At 45.5% G+C, this 21,011-nt stretch overlaps 2 protein-coding genes across 2 annotated transcripts; one reads left to right on the plus strand and one right to left on the minus strand.

Moving 5' to 3' along the window:
- Positions 1–5,410: 5,410 nt before the first annotated feature.
- LOC308050920 (uncharacterized protein) lies at positions 5,411–7,093 on the minus strand (the record flags this gene model as incomplete). Its single annotated transcript, XM_080361136.1, has 1 exon — positions 5,411–7,093. The coding sequence occupies one exon, from the start codon at positions 7,091–7,093 to the stop codon at positions 5,411–5,413; it is 1,683 nt and encodes a 560-aa protein (XP_080217262.1).
- A 12,620-nt stretch (positions 7,094–19,713) lies between these two features.
- LOC308050922 (uncharacterized protein) lies at positions 19,714–20,664 on the plus strand (the record flags this gene model as incomplete). Its single annotated transcript, XM_080361140.1, has 1 exon — positions 19,714–20,664. The coding sequence occupies one exon, from the start codon at positions 19,714–19,716 to the stop codon at positions 20,662–20,664; it is 951 nt and encodes a 316-aa protein (XP_080217266.1).
- Positions 20,665–21,011: the final 347 nt, after the last annotated feature.

Genomic DNA, 21,011 nt, shown 5'->3' on the forward strand with positions numbered 1-21,011 from the left:
CTCAGCTCCTGGCCCCACACCCTTCTTTTAGAGACCAGAAATAATCAGAGATTGGAACCTGTCACACTGAGGAGTTTTCATGCTGCCCTTCAAAGACCAGCTAAGTGTCCACCGAAACACCTGACCAAGGAGAAGTGGCATTATGACCCTGTGTCTTACTTCCTGGAAACCTTCTTTGTCCTCACTGGGATGTCCTTTCATGTTTACATCCTGCAATTGCCAAGCACCAGAGATGAAAGCCAAACCAAAATTAAAGGTGTGTCCATGCTGTAATACTCAGGTGTGGTTGCAGTTCATGTGGGCAAACCCAAGCTGAGGTTAAATTAGCTAGCTGAGGGTAAGGACAGGTTTGTGGCAGCACGGAGCTCAGCACGTACAACCTGCCTCCTGATTCATGGTCCCACAGGGGTCTGTGGTTACAGGACTCTGAGCTTGCTACCATAGCATTAGCTCTGCTGTCTCTGCAGGCCTCACAGTCCCAGCTTTATACTATTGTCTAGGCAAGCTTAATAAAAGAGGAAATATAATAGAATTATTTCAAAGTATTTGTTGAAACAATAGCAGGAAAGGAGAAGCTATCAAGGCAAAATCCCAACAGGTGTTAACCGGTCAGTTCTCAGTGAGTTGGGAGAATTATGCTGATTTAAATCAGCTTCTAGTGCTGCACTACAGTCATACCAAGCCATGGTGTTCCTGGTTTTTCATGCTAACTCAAAGTCCCACTATCAAACTGCCTGGTGTAGCAGCTCTGATGATGAAACCTCATCCTGGAACCCCTTGTGCGAGAAATACAAAGGGGACTCTAGCCAAGACTGTGTCCCTGTGGAAGTGGCAGGGTAGCACCATCCAGAGGTCCACACTTCCCTCCTTAAACTGCTGTGAATTGTCTCACTTTGTCTTCACCATAGAAGTCACAGGAGAAATCATCCCACTCCACTCCCCTCTCAGGAAAATACCAGTTTCAGGAAGTTTTCTGAGTTTTTAACAGAATCATTTTGAGTGGAACAGATACTGAAATCACTGACTTGTGAAAGATACTCTGATAGAAAATGGTTTTGTTCTTTTCCATTTTGACATTGTGTGGAGATTAAGGCATATAATTAAGTGACTGTAGAGAAACTGCATTTTCTGAATGTCCCTAGTTCTGAACATAATTTCAGTAAGGATTTTATCTTCCAAAAGCCTATCACTGGTAGACGATCAACAATAACAATGCTGCGTGTTACTATCATTAGGAAAACTTATTATCACTACAGTTATAATAATCATAGACCAATAAAAGCAACCAATTGAAAAACAATGATAGCAATTACTACTTCTACATGTACAATGTTGAATTATCTTGTGATGCTCATCAAGATACAGATCTTCTAAAACAGGGGGATTATTTGCTTCCAGGATGTTGTTTTTATCTCAGACTTATTTTTATTATTGTTAGCACAGGTAGAAATTTTAACATGCTCAGACTTAGCTGGAGAGTCTCTCTGCTGACTTTCACATTGGCACTGAAGGTGGTCAGCTTCTTAGTATTATAAGAAAAGTTGCGTTGTTTAAATTCCATAAAATGGCAGTGAATTCCTCCATGCCACTTCCTTTAGAGTTGCCTTTTTGTGTGCAAGCTCATATCTGACTCCTGCCCCCATCAAGCCCTTTCTGTAGTCAATCGCTTCCTTTAGGCTAGATCTGACAGAAAGCATAGAAAAGCCCCCAAATCCCACTCCTGACCTCACAGTCCATTGTAATTGCTTTCCCAATATTCTTCAGTTTAGCACAGAGGAGATGCTCCAGCTGTTAGAGTCGTGCGTGCCGGTGCTGAAGGCAGCATGCCCCAACAAATGCTTCTCCACACGTACACAAGCAGGACTCTGCCTGCTCTGGCCACCCAGGAATAAAACAGTATTTCAGGACCTCCATTAAAAGCCAGACTTACCCACTTCATCTGTGAGAACAAGCGGAGAGAAGTGTCTAGGAGAGCCCTGTGATGGCAAAGCTTTTATATAGTGAATAAATGCCCTTGGGGAGTGAGGTAGTTTGGCTGGGTGATGCTCTAATTGCCAGTCCTGGCCAAGCCACGTGCAGCATCACACCAGTGGGAATGGTTGTCCTTGCTCTGTGGGGCTGGCAGTGCTGGGAGGTTTGGCGTACCTGTGAGCATCGTGAGGGGGAACCTCCTGATCCAATGTACCAAACCAGAGAAGCCCCTGGCAGGCCAAGGACAACCTGTGCAGGGGCTTTTCATGGCCCTCATGCTTTGAATCCCCAAAGCATCATTGCCTCCCCTTTGCACATCCAGGCCCCACTAAAGGGACTGCCCAAGGGTCTCCTCATTTCCATGGAAGCTCCATGCATAGGCCCTTCGGTGCCTTTGAAAACACCATCCAGGAAGGACTATCAGCAACTTTTTGCAGACCATAATTACTGTGGCATGTAGACTTCCTTCACTTACACAGGGAACCAGGGGAAGAGAGTGGTGACTGTGACTGAGAAAGCCCTGGGCAAAGGGCAAGACAACTACTAAAAAGGACTCGCCACAAAGTAAATATCCTGCCGAAAGGGGTGACGCTTTTCCGGCACAAAAAAGGGGAGAAGGCGTGAGCAAGAGCGCTGGGGCAGCCTGGGGAAAGCAGGTTGAATCAAACCAGACTCGTGTCATCACATTCCCTGCTCTGCTGCACCCTCTCTGCACCAGTCATTCCTCCCTGTGTTCCCTGTTTATGCCACAAATAAACCCAAGGGAAAATTAACAGTGACATGAGCCTCAGTGCCAGAAGGGAATGTATTTTTACATAGTCATATCTGCATAGGGGAAGGCCCCAACTTTTTTTTCCTCTAATATGAATCTGACACCTATGAACTGAGTTCCAGTATGCTGGGAATTCAGGTGAGATCCCACACATTCAAATAAAAAGAGATGAAATAAGTTAACTTTTAATGTTGTAGGTGGGGAATTTCTCAATGGTATGAAGCAGACTATTGATCTCTGGCTTATGAACCACTGAGTAAATATTTTATTTCTGTTTTCACCAGAAAAGCCAGAAGTCTGAAGGTAAATTTATTTACGTTTCTGATTTTCTGATGAAAAAATTCCCTCAGTTTCACAGAACCAAATACAGACAAAGTGCATGTTTTCCCAGTTGATACCAACACTTCAAGAGCAACAAAAAACAAAGGGAAGAATGTTTTCTCTAGGCTTATTTTCCTCAACGGAAGATGGAAGCACTGAATCTAATCTGGATTTCTCTTTCATTGTGTTTCACTCCCCTGAACTACAATGCTATTTTTAATGTTAAATGATCTGACCAAGATTTCAGGAATCAAGCTGGCGCCAGAGACCAGGTAAGCAGATTAATACAGTTTTTATAAGCTCTATAAATCCAGTTCCTGGGCAAGCTCCACATCAAGTAGCCTTCAAGTAATTCTAATATTCAGTTTAGTGTTTCCGGTGCAGGTAGCAAAATACTAACCCGATGATAACATTGTGCCCTGTCATCCAAATGTTCTTAATTAGCATCTGTAAATTCTTTTCATCTCAGGGAGACACACAGGTCCACATGGCTCATTGTTATGGGAGCTATTATTATTCCCAATTAAGCACTGGGGAAGCTGAGGCATATTGCACTGCACTCTCTGGACAGTGCAGCGTGAGTAAGAGCCAGGGTAAGAACCAGACTCCATCCCAACCACCTCTGAAACGAGCCTATGGTCTGACAGTCACTCCACCTGTATGAGATGAGGTCCTGCACCAGCCAGCTACCCACCACCCAGGAGAGCTTTCCTAACAATTCCCTGGGCTCTGGCTACTATGTGAAATGCACAATGATGTGGCAACTCCTTGGAAGACCACACTGCTGCTCATTTATTGATTTTAAAGGGGACACAAAACGTTGGGTTGTGAGAGCATTCCTGGCACTGCAAGGAAGAAGAAGGGCCATGGTTGCTGCCGCTCTTACACTCTGCCTCTCCAGGCCAGTGCATCATCACTGGACATTCAGGAGGTGCCAAAAGGGTCTGCTCCCCCAGCACACGCTGTGCACCCCAGGGAAAAAGCCAGACACCACCTTGATGTTGCTAAATGCTGCCCTGCTCAGGTCTCAGACATCTGCTTGGCTTCAGAGGGCAGCCTGTGGTGGCACCCCAAGGTCAATGAGCAAGGGTGGAGCGGGGCAGGATGCAGGGCAGCGTCCCAGCCCCGGTCACACCCTTCTCTTTGTCTTGCGACACATGTTTTTGCTCTCTAAATATGCACGATCTACTTAACGTGAGCTATTACTCATTTTACTAATGATGGGGCATATTACAGGATTTTTGTATTTTTCAGACAAGAGTTCACTATATTTAATGAAGAAGAAGCACCAGAGGGCAAAAAGACAAGATATTTAATCTGAGGTCAGGCAAATATATTTATTTAGGTATATATATATATATATATGTAGAATTGAAGTATACATATATATATGATTTGTTTTTAATACAGTGTAGAGTAGACATCTTCAGGCAGCATAAAGGATATAGTTAATAGTTTCTAGAGCTCAAACATTCGTAAAATAGTCGTGCTACAACTTCCAGTGTTATTTCAAATACTTTCTTTTGTTTCAAGTTGTGTTTCTGGTATTACTTAAAGCAACCAAGTGAATAAAAGCTTTCATGTATAAAATTTCAGCAAGGACCAACTTCACTGAGCCAGAAATCCTGTCTTGTATGGGGACTCTACTGAAGTCTGTGCAGAGTCAGTGTTTTAAAGCAGCAGGGGTTTCTGGCTGCCTTCTGAAATGAAGGCCATCGCAGTAAGATTCATGTACTGTTTGCTTAGCAAATTTATGTTTGGTTTCCAAATCTGTGAGAGAAAACAGCTGTTTTGGAGAGCTTGCAGCCTCGTGGAATCCTTGCTAACTTAAATATTGAACTTAAATATTGTCTCCCAAGGCCAGGACTAAACCTGGAGCCGGGCATGGGCCAGCCCTCTGCCGGCCTCACTGTCAGTCCAGTTGATGCTGTCATGATCCGGATTTCTTAGACATTTCTATTTCTTTTTTTTTTTCTTTTTTTTTTTCTTTCTTTTTTTTAATTTTTTTTTTTAAATTTTTGTTTGTTTGTTTGTTTTTGTTGGGGTTTTTTTATTATTTTTTTTTCCCCCTACATCACTATTCACTTCAATCAGGTGAGAAATTAATAGCATCCCACTAAACTATGGCCTGTAGCAGATTAAGGTACAAAACACAGGCACCTGGAGCACAGCCATGGAAATAGTATCACATCCTGGCCCAAGACAGGGCCGAGCTACTGGAAAACAGAGATAAAGCAGACTTGAGCAATAGCAACAGTCAGCAGGCAGTACGAGGAGACACACAGCTCCTGCCCCGAAGCTATACTTGGCTCTTTTTCCATGGAGCTTCCTTTTCCCCGCTTCTTTTTACCAGGGCCATTTGGACACAGAACAGTACTTCTTAGAGTGCCTTGAAATTTTCACTCCACCTGACTGACGTTGCTGTGGGACACACTTGGTCACACACTGCTGCTGTGGGACACACTTGGTCACACACTGCTGCTGTGGGACACACTTGGTGGCACACTGCTGCTGTGTGACACACTTGGTGGCACACTGCTGCTGTGGGACACACTTGCTGGCACACTGCTGCTGTGGAACACACTTGGTGGCACACTGCTGCTGTGTGACATACTTGGTGGCACACTGCTGCTGTGGAACACACTTGGTGGCACACTGCTGCTGTGGGACACACTTGGTGGCACACTGCTGCTGTGTGACACACTTGCTGGCACACTGCTGCTGTGGGACACACTTGGTGGCACACTGCTGCTGTGGAACACACTTGGTGGCACACTGCTGCTGTGTGACATACTTGGTGGCACACTGCTGCTGTGTGACATACTTGGTGGCACACTGCTGCTGTGGGACACACTTGGTGGCACACTGCTGCTGTGGGACACACTTGGTGGCACACTGCTGCTGTGTGACATACTTGGTGGCACACTGCTGCTGTGGAACACACTTGGTGGCACACTGCTGCTGTGGGACACACTTGGTGGCACACTGCTGCTGTGTGACATACTTGGTGGCACACTGCTGCTGTGGAACACACTTGGTGGCACACTGCTGCTGTGGGACACACTTGGTGGCACACTGCTGCTGTGTGACATACTTGGTGGCACACTGCTGCTGTGGAACACACTTGGTGGCACACTGCTGCTGTGGGACACACTTGGTCACGCACTGCTGCTGTGAAACACAAGTCGTCTCACACTGCTGTGGGACACAAATGGTAGTACACTTTGTGGCACACTGCCGAGGAACACACTTGGCCACACACCTGGTCGCACATTGCTGTGGGACGTATGTGGTGGCACACTGCTGAGGAACACAATCAGTCATGAACTGGTGTGAGACATACTTGTTTGCATGCTGCTGTGGGACACACGTGGTCACACACCTGGGTGCACACTGCTGCTGCGGGGAGTATATGGTCACACGCTTCTGCGGGACGCACATGGTTGCACACTGCTGCTGCGGGATGCTCTTGGTCAGGTATGGCTGCTGTGGCACACACGTGGTCACACACCTGGTCGGACACTGTTGCTGTGGGATGCACTTGGTTGCACACTTCTGCTGGGAGGCATAGGTGGTCACGCTCTTGGTTGCACACTGCTGTGGCACACTCTTGGTTGCACACTGCTGTGGCACACTCTTGGCTGCACACTGCTGCTGCGGCACACACTTGGTCACACAAGACTGCTGTGACTCACCCTTGGTCACACACTGCTGCTGCGGTATGCAAGTTGTCACACAGCGAGTTACACATGGCTGCTGTAGGATGTGCTGGGTCACACACTGCTGCTGCGGCACACACTTGGTTGCATACTGCTGCCGTGGCACACACTTGGTCACACACTGCTGTTGGGAGTAGCTGGAGGACATAATCTGCTGCCGGGGGATGCAGGGGGTCACATACTGTGGGGTGCACAGTGTCGAGTGCCAGGTAGGCATTGGTGAGTATCTGGCATGGTACATCGTCGGGCACTTGATGGGGAGGGGTTCCTGGTAGATTGGAGGGAGGCACTGCTGTATGTAGCACGACATCTTGGTGAGGTTGTGGCAGGACTGGAACAACGTGAAAAAGCAAAGCCTTTAGACAAGCACCCGGCTGAGTTTCTTGAGGTCCTGTTGCTGCCCACACCACAGGGCCAGTTCACAAGGTGAAAGAGACGCATACTGCCAGTGCTACACTCTCAAAACCATGCCAGCAGCAGCGTCATTTTTAACTCTGAAACATGACACTAAGTCAAACAATGAGGGAATTCGAAGGCACGCATCACTAAATATCTGGTGCCCATCACCTGGATCTCCAAGGGGGAGGGCTGATCTTGGAGGTCAACAGAGGAATGGCTGATCTCAGAGCTGCCTTTCAAACATTAAATCCAGTTTTCCCCTCCTGGTTTTGGTTGGTGACTGCCTCTGACCTGTTGCTGACGTGTTGAGCAAAAAAACCCAACGATCTCTGAATGTCTGGCCACATCTGCCATAGCAGGAGAGGCAAATGGCACCCAAGGCACTGCTGCTTGGCAATCCCATCACACTATGAGCAGGCAGAGGTTCACAGGTCAGTCCCAGCATCACGAAGTTCATGCTCATTAGGGAACCACAGCCAATTAAAGGGTAGTGATACCACGACTGAACACAAACCTGCTTATGGCATTATGTTCTCTGATACACCAAAGTTGCTCTAGCTGTCATCAGGCTCCCCTCAAAGCAAACAAGAGTAGCAGCACCCCAATTACTGCTAACAACCTTTTTCTCAGGAGTGTCTCTTGGAATTGTCCAGCTACAGACACTGAGAGAGCGCATTCCCACCCCAACACAGCAATTCAAACCCACTATTTTTAAAAAGTTTTCCCATAGAGCATTTTTATAAATAAAAAAGCAGAAACAAATCTGCATTTCAGCAGCTACAGAGGCTCAGCACAAGCCAGACTTACCCAGCTCCCTGGTGAGAACAGCTTTGTGATGTGACCAAGTGAGCTCTAAGAGAAGGAGAGCTTTTATATAGCTACCAAATGTGCCTTGAAGGTATGAGGTACCCACGACATATCCTATTAGCTCCTATGCAAAAGCTATCCTGTGTGCAACACTGGTAGTCACTAGCATCAGTGTACTCACCCCTGAGGATGAATAGTTCAATGTCAGCTACCAATAGTAAGAGTAATTACCTTTTGTATAATCCTCCCTGGCATGGTAAGACTGAATGGTATTTGGAAAGGCAGGCAACAGTGGCATCCCCTGCCTCAGGGGTTTTGCAAGGCAGAATTGCACCCAATAACAGACAGTAATGGCTTTCCAGAGCGCTCCAAGTCTCTGGAAATGTCACAGTGGTCCCCAGAAACAGGGCCATCCCATCACTTGGCTTCCTTCCACACATCCATGGCATCAGCTTCGTTTTTAGGTCACATAGTTCTGGCTGTTGGTGTCCCGATGCTCCTGTGATCCCAACACAATCACCTGTTATCAGAACAATGGGAATATGCAGTCCAGTGACTCTCAGATGAGCGGAAAAGATAAGCTACAGTCATGTTTGATTGCAGCCCTTGAACAACAACCTCAGCTGTCAAAGCTGTGACTGGCAGCACGACGGGCCCCAAGAATCACCAGGAACAGGTAAACTTCCTCCAGTCCTGCAGGTGACTTTCTCAGTGAGTCAGCTTCTTATCACACACTGTGCTCAGATTAAGAAACTGCTTAGAAAATTGAGAGATTAATATTTTGAAGACATTAAAGATCTAATCAATGCATTTATGTGTACATGGTCACATGAAACATCCCCAAAAAGTGACAATTTCTTCCTGCTGACTACAAGGCGAGCTGGGGGGGAATGCCCTGCCCAACGGACATCTAGCACTGGCTGAGATGAAACCTGCACCAAGGGGATCAGTTCCAGAGTATATTTATTAAAAATCATGGTTTCTTCTGAACTAAAGAAATGGCTTTCCCCAAGTGGCTTTTGAGGCCAAGAAAAAGGTGCATAAATATTTTTTCAGTGCAACTGTACAATAAAGTTTAGCAACTCATGTACAACTATGCAACTGGTTCTCAGGGTTTATCCATGGGTGAACCCCACACTGGGCAAGAGCCACAGTGATTGAAATGGTTCCTCTACCACAGGCTTCTCCAGCAGGAACTAAACCTGACTCTCCTTAGTAAGCACTGAGTGTATTTGTCTTTGCCTGAACCACAAGAAACGTGGCTTTGTTGTGGCATCTGTCCTGAAGAAATTGGTTCTATGATTCAAAGCTGTAACTCTTCATTGCTTTTTAGCTTCAAAGGTCATAAGCATGATCCTTCTTGTTAATCAAGGTGAGCAGTTCACATTTATAGTATCTTAATTCTAGTCTGGATGCAACCACTGCCCCAACCTTCAAACAAATCCTTATTTCATTCAGTACTTGACTGATTTAAAAGCAGTCGTAACTCGATATTGGCACTCAGCTCCTGAGATCAGCTGATGGGGCAGCTCGGCGGGACCCGATTCAGCGAAATCTTCGAGGCACAGAGAAGCCTTTTTTTGTTTTTTTTCTCTCAATCGGGCACTTTCGCTCCCGGGAGACCCGGCAGCTCCCGGCAGCCCTTGCGAGAGCAGCTGACATGGAGTGGGCGTTACCGATCACACCCCCGCCCCTCGCCTTGAAAAAGCCTCCCGGGGGGGCAGCAGCCGTCGCTGCCACCAGGCGCTGAAGGAGCGATCGGCTTGTGCCGGGTGAGTGGCGCCCGCGCTGTGCTGACCAGCGGCAGTGACGCGTGCACTGGGGTGTGGAGCTTGTCACCTTTTGCTAGTGAGACTCTCACCTGTTGCCACTGTGTCATCCTGTTGCCAGCCATGGTCTTGGCCAGAAGGAGAGTTTGCCTAATTTATTGAAAGCCCAGGTGAATTTGAATTATCTGATCACAACAATAACTTGTTTTTCATGTTAATACCCAGTGATATCGGTAAGACTATATGTCTAAACCATCTTAATCAGTACAGTCCAAAACTACAGATTGAAAGAAAGAAAAACCCCAGAATGCCAATTAGGCTCCATTTTAACTTTAGCAACAGAGCAATTTTGTAGACTTTCACTATGTAACAATTTAATGAGTGTCTCACTTTCACATGACAATGCCTGTCAAAAAATGTGTGCTTTGGTTGTCATCATCATCTCTGCATATCCTGGTAGTGTCCACCTTCTCCCCACAAGCCAGGCCTGCCCTGCCGTGGTTGTCAGGTCCTATGTTTTTTTAATGTGCCTGACTCAACCTGGAAAACAGCACGAGACAAAGGCGGGAAAAGACAGGGCTGTGACATGGAGAAGTACGAGGAGGGAAGCTGAAAAACATCCTGGAGGAGACACCAGGTGAGACATTAAGGAATCCACCACCTTCCCTTTAATAAGTCAGGAATGCAAGGGAGCACCGTCACAGTGCAGCCACTTTGGAGCATGAGCCAATGCACCAGGAATGCAAAGCTCCCTGCCTGCTCCAGAATTAGAAATCTGACAAAAGAACAAGCCAGTCAAAAAAGAAGATAGACAAAGCAAGGTAAACTGGCTAGGTGCAATCTGGGATATCAAGTTGAAACCTGTTGTGGTGTAAAACTAGCCTTACTCTATTAATGGTTACGAAAGAATGTCATTAAACTAGGCAAAGAGCTGCAAAGCAGGAGTGAACCACAGTGGGGAGTTGTTAAGCGCTAAAACTGGTGCATAGTAGAGGACACCAGGTGTATCAGGCTGCGATAGACAAGCCAAGTAAGAGAGTCCTCTTTTGAAGAACTAGATGGGGACAGACTTTTTAGCAGGACCTGTTGCGATAGGACAAGGGGTGATGGTTTTAAACTAAAGAGGAGGAGATTCAGGCTGGATGCAAAGAAGATATGTGGTTTTTATTTTACAGTGAGGATGGTAAAATACTGCAGCAGGTTGGCCAGAGAGGTGGTGGATAATTTCTATGGCTCCTCTAGCCCCTCTCCAAGAGGTCAGTGTCACATCCTCTAGACTCACAGGGCGTGGACATTTCCTCCAAGCTCTACAAGCCACTAGAGTGCAGCATTTGCACATGCAACCATCTCCTGCAACAGCCTTGCAGAACCAGACACTGGTAGCTGCAAAACTGTCTTTAAATGCCCACCCTCTCCAGGCAAACAGTTTAAACTAGCAACCTGTGAACTAGACACAGCCTTTGTGTCAGAGGACCCTAGTATGTGAATGGTCCTATTGCACCAAGGTGTTGGCGTGGAGTTAAAACTGAGTTGCCAATGCACGCTGCAGCCCAACCACGGCCTCCTGTTTCCACTGCTGTAAAAGCCAGAGTGCCTTATTCCAGCTGCTCATGCGTGCACGTGTTTCACAGGAGACTGAGTCCGTTCAGTCAATCACTGCAGGGCAGTAAGGTGTGTGCAGGGTGGAGAATAAAGGAAACATGTGAGAATGAGCAGAGATCACACTTTTATTATATCAGACTTGTAATTAGAAAGCAGCATACAGGCTGTAGATAATAAAACTTAACATATTATTAGCCCAGCAAGCAGTACATTTGCAGTCTTGCTCTTTCAGTGATTTAACACCACCAAAGGCAAAATCCTAACCCCATTATTCATTAGAATTAAATGCTTCTTACTTGGGCTCCTTCTTGCTTCATTTTAAAAGTGTTTTATTACTTAATGAACTCTTGCTGTTCTGCAATTAGTAGCCCCACAAACCTCTTTGTTCTGTTTGCTACCAGGCTCATTGGAGGTTAGTCTCTATAGAAAATCTTACTATGTAATAGCCCTGGTGACTTTTAAAATACTTAAGCTGAGCCGTGGTGTCAACAGCTTTCTCCCTGCCCAGTACCCATATCCATTAGCTAGACCATCTATCAGCTGGGCTTCCAATGGGAGAAGAAACCTGGGTGCTGAGGTATGAGCTCCAAGCTTGATCACAGCCACCACTGTACCCTCTGCAGCAGCAGCAGTCGTTAACTCAAAGGCACAAAACCTGCAGCAGCACAGTTCCAGGGACTGCCAGCACCTCTGCTCCGAAGGAGGAAGCAGCATGTGGTCACCAAGGCGCCCGACTGTAGAAGCTGAAGCTGTGAACTATTTCTAGTGAAGCCTCTATCACACCAGCAATGAGAAAGTGAAGTTAACATGGCAGGCCCCATATTTTGTCATCACTTCATATATGCAGGAGCTCCTTTGGTTTGGGAGGCCGTTGACTTGGCTTTGGTTTTGCTGTTGTTCCAAGTGTGGCACAGAAATGAGAGTTTGTGGTGCCTTGGTGAGCATTGCTTGGCTTCTGATTTTGATGTAAAAAGCTCCATCTCTAGCTGCTCCTCAGGTTTCTTTTCTTTTCGGCTGTTGCCACACTTGTCTCTGCCGCTGCTGGGTGGCTGGTGCTGGCTCTGGCACGTCTTTGCTTACCGCAGGTGGCAGGGGGGCTGTTTGCTTGCACTGCTGCTGGTCTAGCTGGGAGGACTTCCTTCTTGCAAGCCAGGAACTGAGAAAAATGTTATAGGAAAAAAAATATCTAAAGTTTTTGAACCTCTTCTGTATATAAAACAACAAACCAACAGAGGAAAGAAAAGCAGCAACAAAAGTAGCACTTTTCTGTTAGAACCACTGATAGCTTCACCTTAATCCACACACAAGTGTTAGAAGGAAGCAAACTGTGAGAGTTCAGGATTGTTATGATTTTAATGACTAACTCGGAACAATGGCATGGAGAAGATCCAAGGTAAGTCTCTCTTTTGAGCCTGAAACCCCTCCCATGCTATCATCCCCCTGCATATCCACCTGCTCAATGTGCCTTTCATTGCTCAGACCTTGTCAGATGATCCTTCTTCCAACACTCAGCTGTGTTAGTATCGGTTTGCAGCCCAAACACCTCTGAGGACACCAAGGTTGGGTCAGAATCCGTTTTGTCAGACACGGCATTCATGCAAGGCTGTGAGGTTCCTCAAAATCTTTCCTGCTACTCGGGGATTTATCCTTTCATTTTCCTTCCCAAGGAGTTTGTTCTATCAGCCAGTACATGTTATTAAATCAGATGCTCAGAGCATACTAAGCTTTTATGATTTCCTCTCTCCATAGCAATTCACCTAATAGTGCAGTTCTAGGATATAATGTCGGGCGTGTTTGTATAATCTCCAAGTCCTCTGGGTCTGAGTCTCTTCCTCTAATCACCTTGTGCAATGATGTGATGCGATCAAAGTCTCGGGAACCGCTTAGGTATAACCAAGATTATCTCTGTTAATCTGTTAATCAGTTGGAGAAGAAACAATTTAATTTCTAGAGCCTTCAGCTCCTGAAATTTAATCTCAATTAATTCTATTTGCAAATGGAAGAGTACAAAATTGCTGTCACCAAACTATAATCCCGCAATAAGTCATATTATGGCAAACCTAACTAACAGTTTTTAATAGATTAATCAGAATAAAACTTACCCAACCTGCCAGCAAAGCAAAGCAGCAATGCAGAGACAATGTAAGAGACTTCAGAGTCGGAGAGGTCCTTATATACCCCAGGAGCCCTACCTCCCACAGAGAATGGCCTGTGCTGTACATAGTGTACATTTTTTCACAGCTACAGAACTACCGAGTTTGCAGAAACAGGTGTTCTTTCCTGACCTTTAGGAGATGAAACTCCCCATTCTTAGGCATCTTCTGTTTTAGCAGCAGAAGTCTGTTGTGCTGGCCACACTTGAAGCATGAAAGCTTGTGCTTATTCTGATGTTTTCCAAATGCTGCACTCTAAAGCTCTATGCCTTCAGTCCTGCCAGAAATAAAACAAAAATAGCACAGGCAGAAAATGCACACAAATTAAAAATGTGGGGCCTGAATCTCAGGGACATTGAAGCCCTTTTTTGACTTATTTGGAGGCATATAGTAACCTTAATCCAAATGTAAGTGATGTCACAAGAAGCGCCCGGTTGCACCAGACATCCGCCTGTCCACCATACCCCAGTGAGGTGATATTTTATACCCTTCCAAGAGTGCAGGGAAGCCTGAAACATGGCAAAGCACGCCAACTGCTCTCTGTTCTCCATCAGCAATGCTGCAAAGATGAGTACGAAGCCAGGGTGACCTTCAGGCTGTCTACAATTGCATGTCCTGGTGTATGGGCTAGAAAAGGCTGATGACAGAGCTAAACTCCAACAAGTTCATTCCTGAGTTCAAGTGCAGGAATGAAGCAACAGAGAATTAGGCTCTTTGATGTGATGGCTGACTGGAAAGTGTTCCTGTTGTGCCCAATGGGTTTTCGATGGGGCAATCTGTTTTACACAAGAAGCACAGTAATTCTGCAGAAGTTAGGAATAAATTTAGGCTGGGAATCAGGAGATGATTTTCAAGAAGCAGTGCAGGGAGGCTCTTCCCAAATCAGAAAATCAGAATCAAAATACGTATCAAGGTGGAGGCTGGTGAGTTTATGGAAAATGTATTATAACTACGAATGCAGAGTCACAGTCTTAACTCAGTGATTCAGCCATGTACATCTCTTAAGAGCTGTTAAACTAATCCATTGATGTAGGTCTAGAAAGAACCCGTCTGGTTCCAGGGAAGCTCAGGTGCTCTACTGTGGCAAAAATGAAGAGGAATCACTCGTGAAGTAACAAGCAGGAAAAAAATCCCCACATTAAAATGAATAAATACATATATATATAAAAGCATGTATACTTGATATCCAGTACTTGGATATCACAGCATTTAGGAGAAAAGATGGAGTCTACAGATGCTTTAGTGACTGGACATACAAGCAGACAGACCGATACTAGGAAATTCAGTAACAGGTAATTATGTCTTTTGTCTTGTGAGATGACTTAATCAAGATATCCACCCTAAAATGATGACAGACACAATAATAAAGAACAAGATGGGGTGTCAACAAAATGGTGTCTAATTAAGTCACCAGGGTGAGCCATGTCTTGGAAGATCCAGTTCAGTGACTTCTGAATCACACCAAGACTTGAAATCCAGGAGTGCAATAGTTTCCTCAGATCATTTTCTCTGTGCACAAAGGTTCAAAGTGCTGTACAACGAAAATGCAAAGGGCGCTCATGCAGACATGAGGTGAGAATCACAGTGAATATTCCACATCCTGGGCTGCCGTGGTCTTCACTTCTAAAAAAGTTGATCCTTTTTTTCAGACTGAAGGAATACAGCTTCAGGACCCTTAGAGATATTGAGACACTCATCTCAGCGATAAACAAGATAAAATAGATGGCTGCAGACCTCCATTCTGAACTGCTAGTATAACTGCTGCGTACATCCTAGAGCATCTTAGACTTTTGGGTACTTAATTACCTAATCAGGATTTGCAAGGCCACTGATGAGCTGATACCAGTACAGGACCTACCCAAGCCATGTGGAAGATGGAGCAGCATTTTCTCTCTAGGAAGAAGGATGGACTCAGGCCAGTATTTTTCTCACTTCTAGTGTTTTGTTCCCTGGAATTAGTGGCACAACTTCAGTATCAACTGGGAGCTGAGCTGGGCTCCACCAGGTGAGAGATGGGGAGCTGCTTAGCTCCACGTTCATTGTAGAGCCACCTTACTTGATGCACGTTTCTCCTGTAGTTTCTCAAACATTTCAGCAGGGCAGGTTTCACTGCATACAGCATTTGCCTCTAAAAATAGTTTTTGTGCAATTCACATGGAAGGAGAAAGCAATTACACCTCTACTACGGGAAAAACATTCACTCCCTTTCCATGGGCTGACTTCAGAGACTCTTCAATGATAATTACCATAATTTTTCTGCTGAGGTTGCTGACATGGAGGTGAAGTGACCTTCCTGAGCGTCTCCAGACCTGGATCCAAACCAATGTTTAAGGTCAGGATGGCCCCACCTTCTGATCTCCAGACAAGGTTCAGGTCGTCTCCCTTCCAGCCATGGAAAGTGATTTTCTTGAATCATTCCATGTTGCAAGTTGAGGCCGGAGATTTGATACCCAAACTGGCTATGTACTCCAGAAACCTCAGTGCTTTCTCAACACAGAGCCATGACTGTATGGCCTGTAACAGTCTTTGTCTTGACACTGCTCCACAAGTGCTACGTGCTTAGTTTCTCTCAGGTGATCTAATGGATGGACATAATAAGAGTTACTGAAACTCTGGCCTGAACGTGCACATTCACTTTTCTCAAACGCATATTTGATGTCAAGATATGCAGAGTCTCCTTTCAAACCCAGTTCCTCTGTCCTCTTCAGGCCAGCAGGTGCAAAGATAAAACCCCCTTTTTTCTGACTCTGAGCTTATTCCAGCTATCTTCCTGCTTTGAAGGGCTATATTCATGGAGCAAATTTCAGCAGAAGGGCTATTTTGATAACCACAAAGCATGATGCTGCCTAGAAAGCAGACAGGCAAGTTCTCCACTGCTGGAAAGTGTCCTAGTTCCTGCCTTCAGCAGAGCTACAACGATCTGAGCTGTGATTTGTACCAGAAGAGCAGCAGGTACAGAAGGCAAAGTGAGGCCTGAGTCAGAGTTTGGTCTTGGGCTGGGATATTACCCTCACTAGCAAAGGCTTGCAACTAAAACTAAGCGACTTCCAGAGCCAGGCAGGAAGGCAGCAAGGCAGGGCCCCGCTTGCAGTAAGATAAGAAAGGAAGATGCATGGATGAAGTCACGCTATAGAGGAAGATGATGTGGTCTAAAATTCAGGTGTTCTGTCTGTCAGTTCCCAAATTATTATTAACAGAGGAAGTTACACCACAGGTAGAAACTCCTTCTTACATTTGCAGCCCAGGAATCACTGCCAGTGATGGATACCAGCTCGGCCTGTTGCAATGATTGCATCTGGAGTGCGTGCCCTGATAGCGCTGGTAAAATGGTGGAGACGGGACAAAAATAGTCCCAACACAACCAAATATGATGAAATTCACCTCTGTGTGGGATGCCTCATTTCCACTGCTGAAAATAATCCTACCATCAGAAATGAGGAGTGTTTGACTTGTATCCTGAGAGGTCGCTGATATTTTGAGGATAACAATCAGTGAGCTATTTTCACTCAACAAACTTTTTTACATGGACTAATACTTAGAGAATAAACTGTATATGCAACGCGCTCCTTTTATTTCACATGTAGATTGAAACATCTTTTCAAATGCTGTTCTGGCACTTAATTGAGACCAGGGTTCCCTTTCAATTTGGGTGTGATAAATCTTGCATACTATTTTAAAAATTCCTTTATTTTTTCACATGGAGATAAACTAATTTCCCTCTTGTGTCACATTTGGATAGCTGGGAACTGCATCTTCTCTACCATGGAAAATAAGTTGCATTGAAAATTATTTGTCCTGAAGTGAAAAATTAATGAAATCTATGAAGATCTTCATGGGAAAAAAAACCCAGAAATCCAAACATCCATCATGAAGTGATAGAATCACAAGAAAGCGACTTCAGAGAATTTCTGGATGAAAAGCAGGTGCAAGAAGTACAGATTAGCCCCCTTGTCTTAAACCACAAAGACATCCTAAGAAGCGGGAGCATTAGCTGATGTGAAATGACTCATGCAGGGGTTGAAGTGGAACCATGATGCTTGACACCACACAAAGAACCAGGATCTCTGTCGGGTCTGCAGTGAATGTGTTAACCTGAGGTTATGACCTTTGTTCACGCAGAAGGTGTTTTTAGAATCAGCTGAGTCAGAAAGGGGATTAAAACACATTCTGCACCAAAAGCCACCTCTTCACAATGCCTACGTGTAAAACAAGCCTGTGGAGGAACTGCACAACGGTAGTTGTGAAAGAATGAGCTCATTGCCTAGGAAGACTCATCCCCAGAAGGCAGGGCTTTGAAACCATATAAAAGTTCTCAAATCTCCGTGCTCCACCATCCACTCGACTCTGTGCTTCTCCCTGTCGACTGGTTGGGTAAGTTGAAGAATACTGGTACTTTTTTGTGATGTCTATAGTTTTATTGCTTGGTTAATGCAGGCAGACTTTTAAAATAAGTGTTTTATTTGATACCTTTACATATGGAGAAGATTCCTGCAAAGAAGATAAATTGTGAGCATTGAGGTAGGACAAGCAGTCTTGGAATGACTCTGCTATGCAAATTTAGATTGTGTGTAAATCAGGGTATAGTTGTGTTAAATTAGATCCTTTCTGAAGAGGAGATTAGATAAAATTATGTTGGTTTAAGTATAAGTGACCCTTCCTTCAGAGAAGGAGAAAGTCCAAGTGGTCTCCTAAGGCTCCTTCCAAACCAATTTTTCTGTGATTCTGCTATTTATAACAGGGATATTTTTTAAATTTAAATTTTATTGAAGAAATATTGTGTAAAATATAGATTTGAAAGTACAAGGTTTTGTGAGAAGCAGAAGGGTGAAAATGTTCCTAGTGTACTGTATCGTTCATGCTAACCAAGTGAAGAGCAATGTATTAATTTAGCTTAAGCTCTTATGGGGTCTTTATATAGGAAATAGCAAGAGACAAGTGACACTGATCTGGAGGGCCTATCAGGATGTGGAAGAGAGGAATGAATTTGCTTTGAAGATGTGCGAAGAGGGATAGGCAGCATGGGCAGGGGAGAGTGAATTCGCACACTCTCACATGATCTGTGTTGGTGCTAGGCCTGCTTTGAGGGGACTTAAAAACACCCCTTCCAGCCAACACTTCTGTGGTTCTAACCTTTTATTTGTGCCCTTAGACTGTCTTTAGAAAAACAGCGACACAATTTACTAAAGACACAGCACCAGTCCAGCTGAGCCCGGTGCCTGCCTTCAACAGCCCACAAAAGAGAGGCAGTTTCATTCATTTGGCCTGTTCCACGTTACTGGCCTTGGGAGAAGAAATCCAGCCTGATTATTCTGATTCATGCAAGCTATTTGCATTATTAGTGGCTATTATAATGCAGAAACAGGGACACATTGCCACTGCTAATTCTTTCCGTGACAGCTGGAAGAATTGTGCCACAGGTAACCTCAGTCCATTACATCATCAATGTCATAGTGAAACTAGAACAAGAGGAGGAGTTGGCCTCTTGGTAGTGTAAAGACTACTAGTACTACAGAAAGATGTCACCTTGCTGGTGAGGTCCACCTTGAGGCCTTAGAACTTCAAGTATCTAATGTCAAGTCATATCTGGAAATAATTTTAAAAGGGGAAAAATCAAATGGAGTATTTTGCTTTTGTCAGCGTAAAATATCCTGTGTGGCCCAGATTTATATTTTTCTACTTTTCAATACACCAAATGTTTTAAAATATTTGTCTTCAGCATTCATGATTTTTTATTGCTGTTTTGACTCTCTGAAACTGCTATCAAAGCAGAACATCTGTTATCTGCCAGCTCCTCTCACCAGTTCCCCAGGACAGGAATGAAAGGGAGATAGCACATTGGGAAGAGCTAAGAGCTAAGCAACAGGAGGAACATCTCTGAAGTGTAAATCAGCTCCAGGTTCAAAGGAATGGATCTACCTCAGGTAGATCTGACTCGGCTGTGCCGCTTCATGTAACAGAAAGGAGAAACAAGATAAGACAGAGTTAGAGCAGGAGCTGAAAGACAGGATGAAAAAGAAAGAGCAACTAATAATTCTTTCTAAGCCAATCTGCCTTGGGAATCCAAGGGAAATTAAGAGAACTTTGCTTTTGCAGCTGATTCATGTATCTTAAAATTTTTTCACCCTTATCCCAATGTAGTTTGTTTAGCAGACACAATAACGCTCTGACATTTCTTTCAGATAATCTTGTTTCCTGCAAAGATGTCTCTGAATCAAACACAAATCAAGCAGGAAATCAGCCTCCCACCTGGCCTGAGCAAAACAGTTCCAAAGCAAAGCCAAGAGCCTGTGCCGTCTGCTGAGCCGGTCCCATGTCCACAGCAGCAGCCTGAAGTCCAAGACCAAACACCTTGCCCGGGATCAGTCCCAGCAGTAGTGGTACCAGGCCCAGAAAAAGCGGTGCCATTGCAAACACCGGAGGTGGAACCAGGCAAGGGAGAAACACCGGTGGTCGTAGTACCTGAGGACCCACCCCAGGAGCAGCAGAAGCAACAGCAATGCAAAGTACCGCCAGCTTTCCCACCTGCATCAGAGCCTGAGCCTCTTCCCGAAGATAAATCATTTTGTATAGAGCTGCCGGTGACAATTCCTATTTCCTGCCCTGAACAAACTCCATGTGTGCTTGAGCAGCAGGAGAGCAAGGAGACTCCTGTGCCAGTTCCTGTTACCTGCTCGGAGGCTGCAGAGTGTGCCCAAGAGAAGCAGCACTGCAAGGAGATCCCTGTGCAAATCCCCGTTCCTCGCCCTGAACCTGCACAATGTCCCCAGGAGAAGCAGGAGTGCGAGGAGATCCCTGTGCCCACCCCATCCCCTCCGGAGAAGCAGGAGTGCAAGAAGATCCCCATGCCAGTCCCTGTTGTGGACCCTGAACCCACACCATGCGCCCAAGAAAAGCAGCAATGCAAGGAGATCCCTGTGCCAGTCCCTGTTCCAAGCCCTGAACCTGCACAGTGTCACCAGGAGAAGCAGGAGTGCAAGGAGATCCCTGTGCCCACCCCATCCCCTCCAGAGAAGCAGGAGTGCAAGGAGATCCCCGCGCCGGTCCCTGCTCCCTGCCCTGAGCAAGAGAAGTGCTCCCTTCCAGAGAAGCGTCCTCCCGTCGAGCAGCAGCAGGTGAAGCAGTCCAACCAGTGGCCACCAAAGCAGAAGTAACTTCTGGGTGACAAAGGAAGCCCTGAAGAGAGAAGAAAATTGAAAACCCAGACCTCTTCTCCCCGTGTCTCACAATCAGAGGTCATTGTCCAACACCCTTTTTATTCACTGCAGAATTTCTGTTCGGAAGCACAGCTCCCCCCCTGCAGCTAATGCTAGCGTTATCCTATACTAACACCCATACGCTGACATGTCGGGACTGTCAATAGATCATAACGCTTCAAGTGGTGTCGTAGGCATGTGCGTTCAGCTTTCCAGCAGCCTGAATTTCTGCCCTCTCCCAATCATCCTCCTGGCTTTTAAAGCCCCAAAAGCATGATGGCATGCTTGAGTCAGGGTTCAGTACA

The sequence above is a fragment of the Nesoenas mayeri genome, assembly GCF_963082525.1.
Source record: "Nesoenas mayeri genome assembly, chromosome: 30".
In the NCBI taxonomy this organism is placed as follows: Eukaryota; Metazoa; Chordata; class Aves; order Columbiformes; family Columbidae; genus Nesoenas; species Nesoenas mayeri.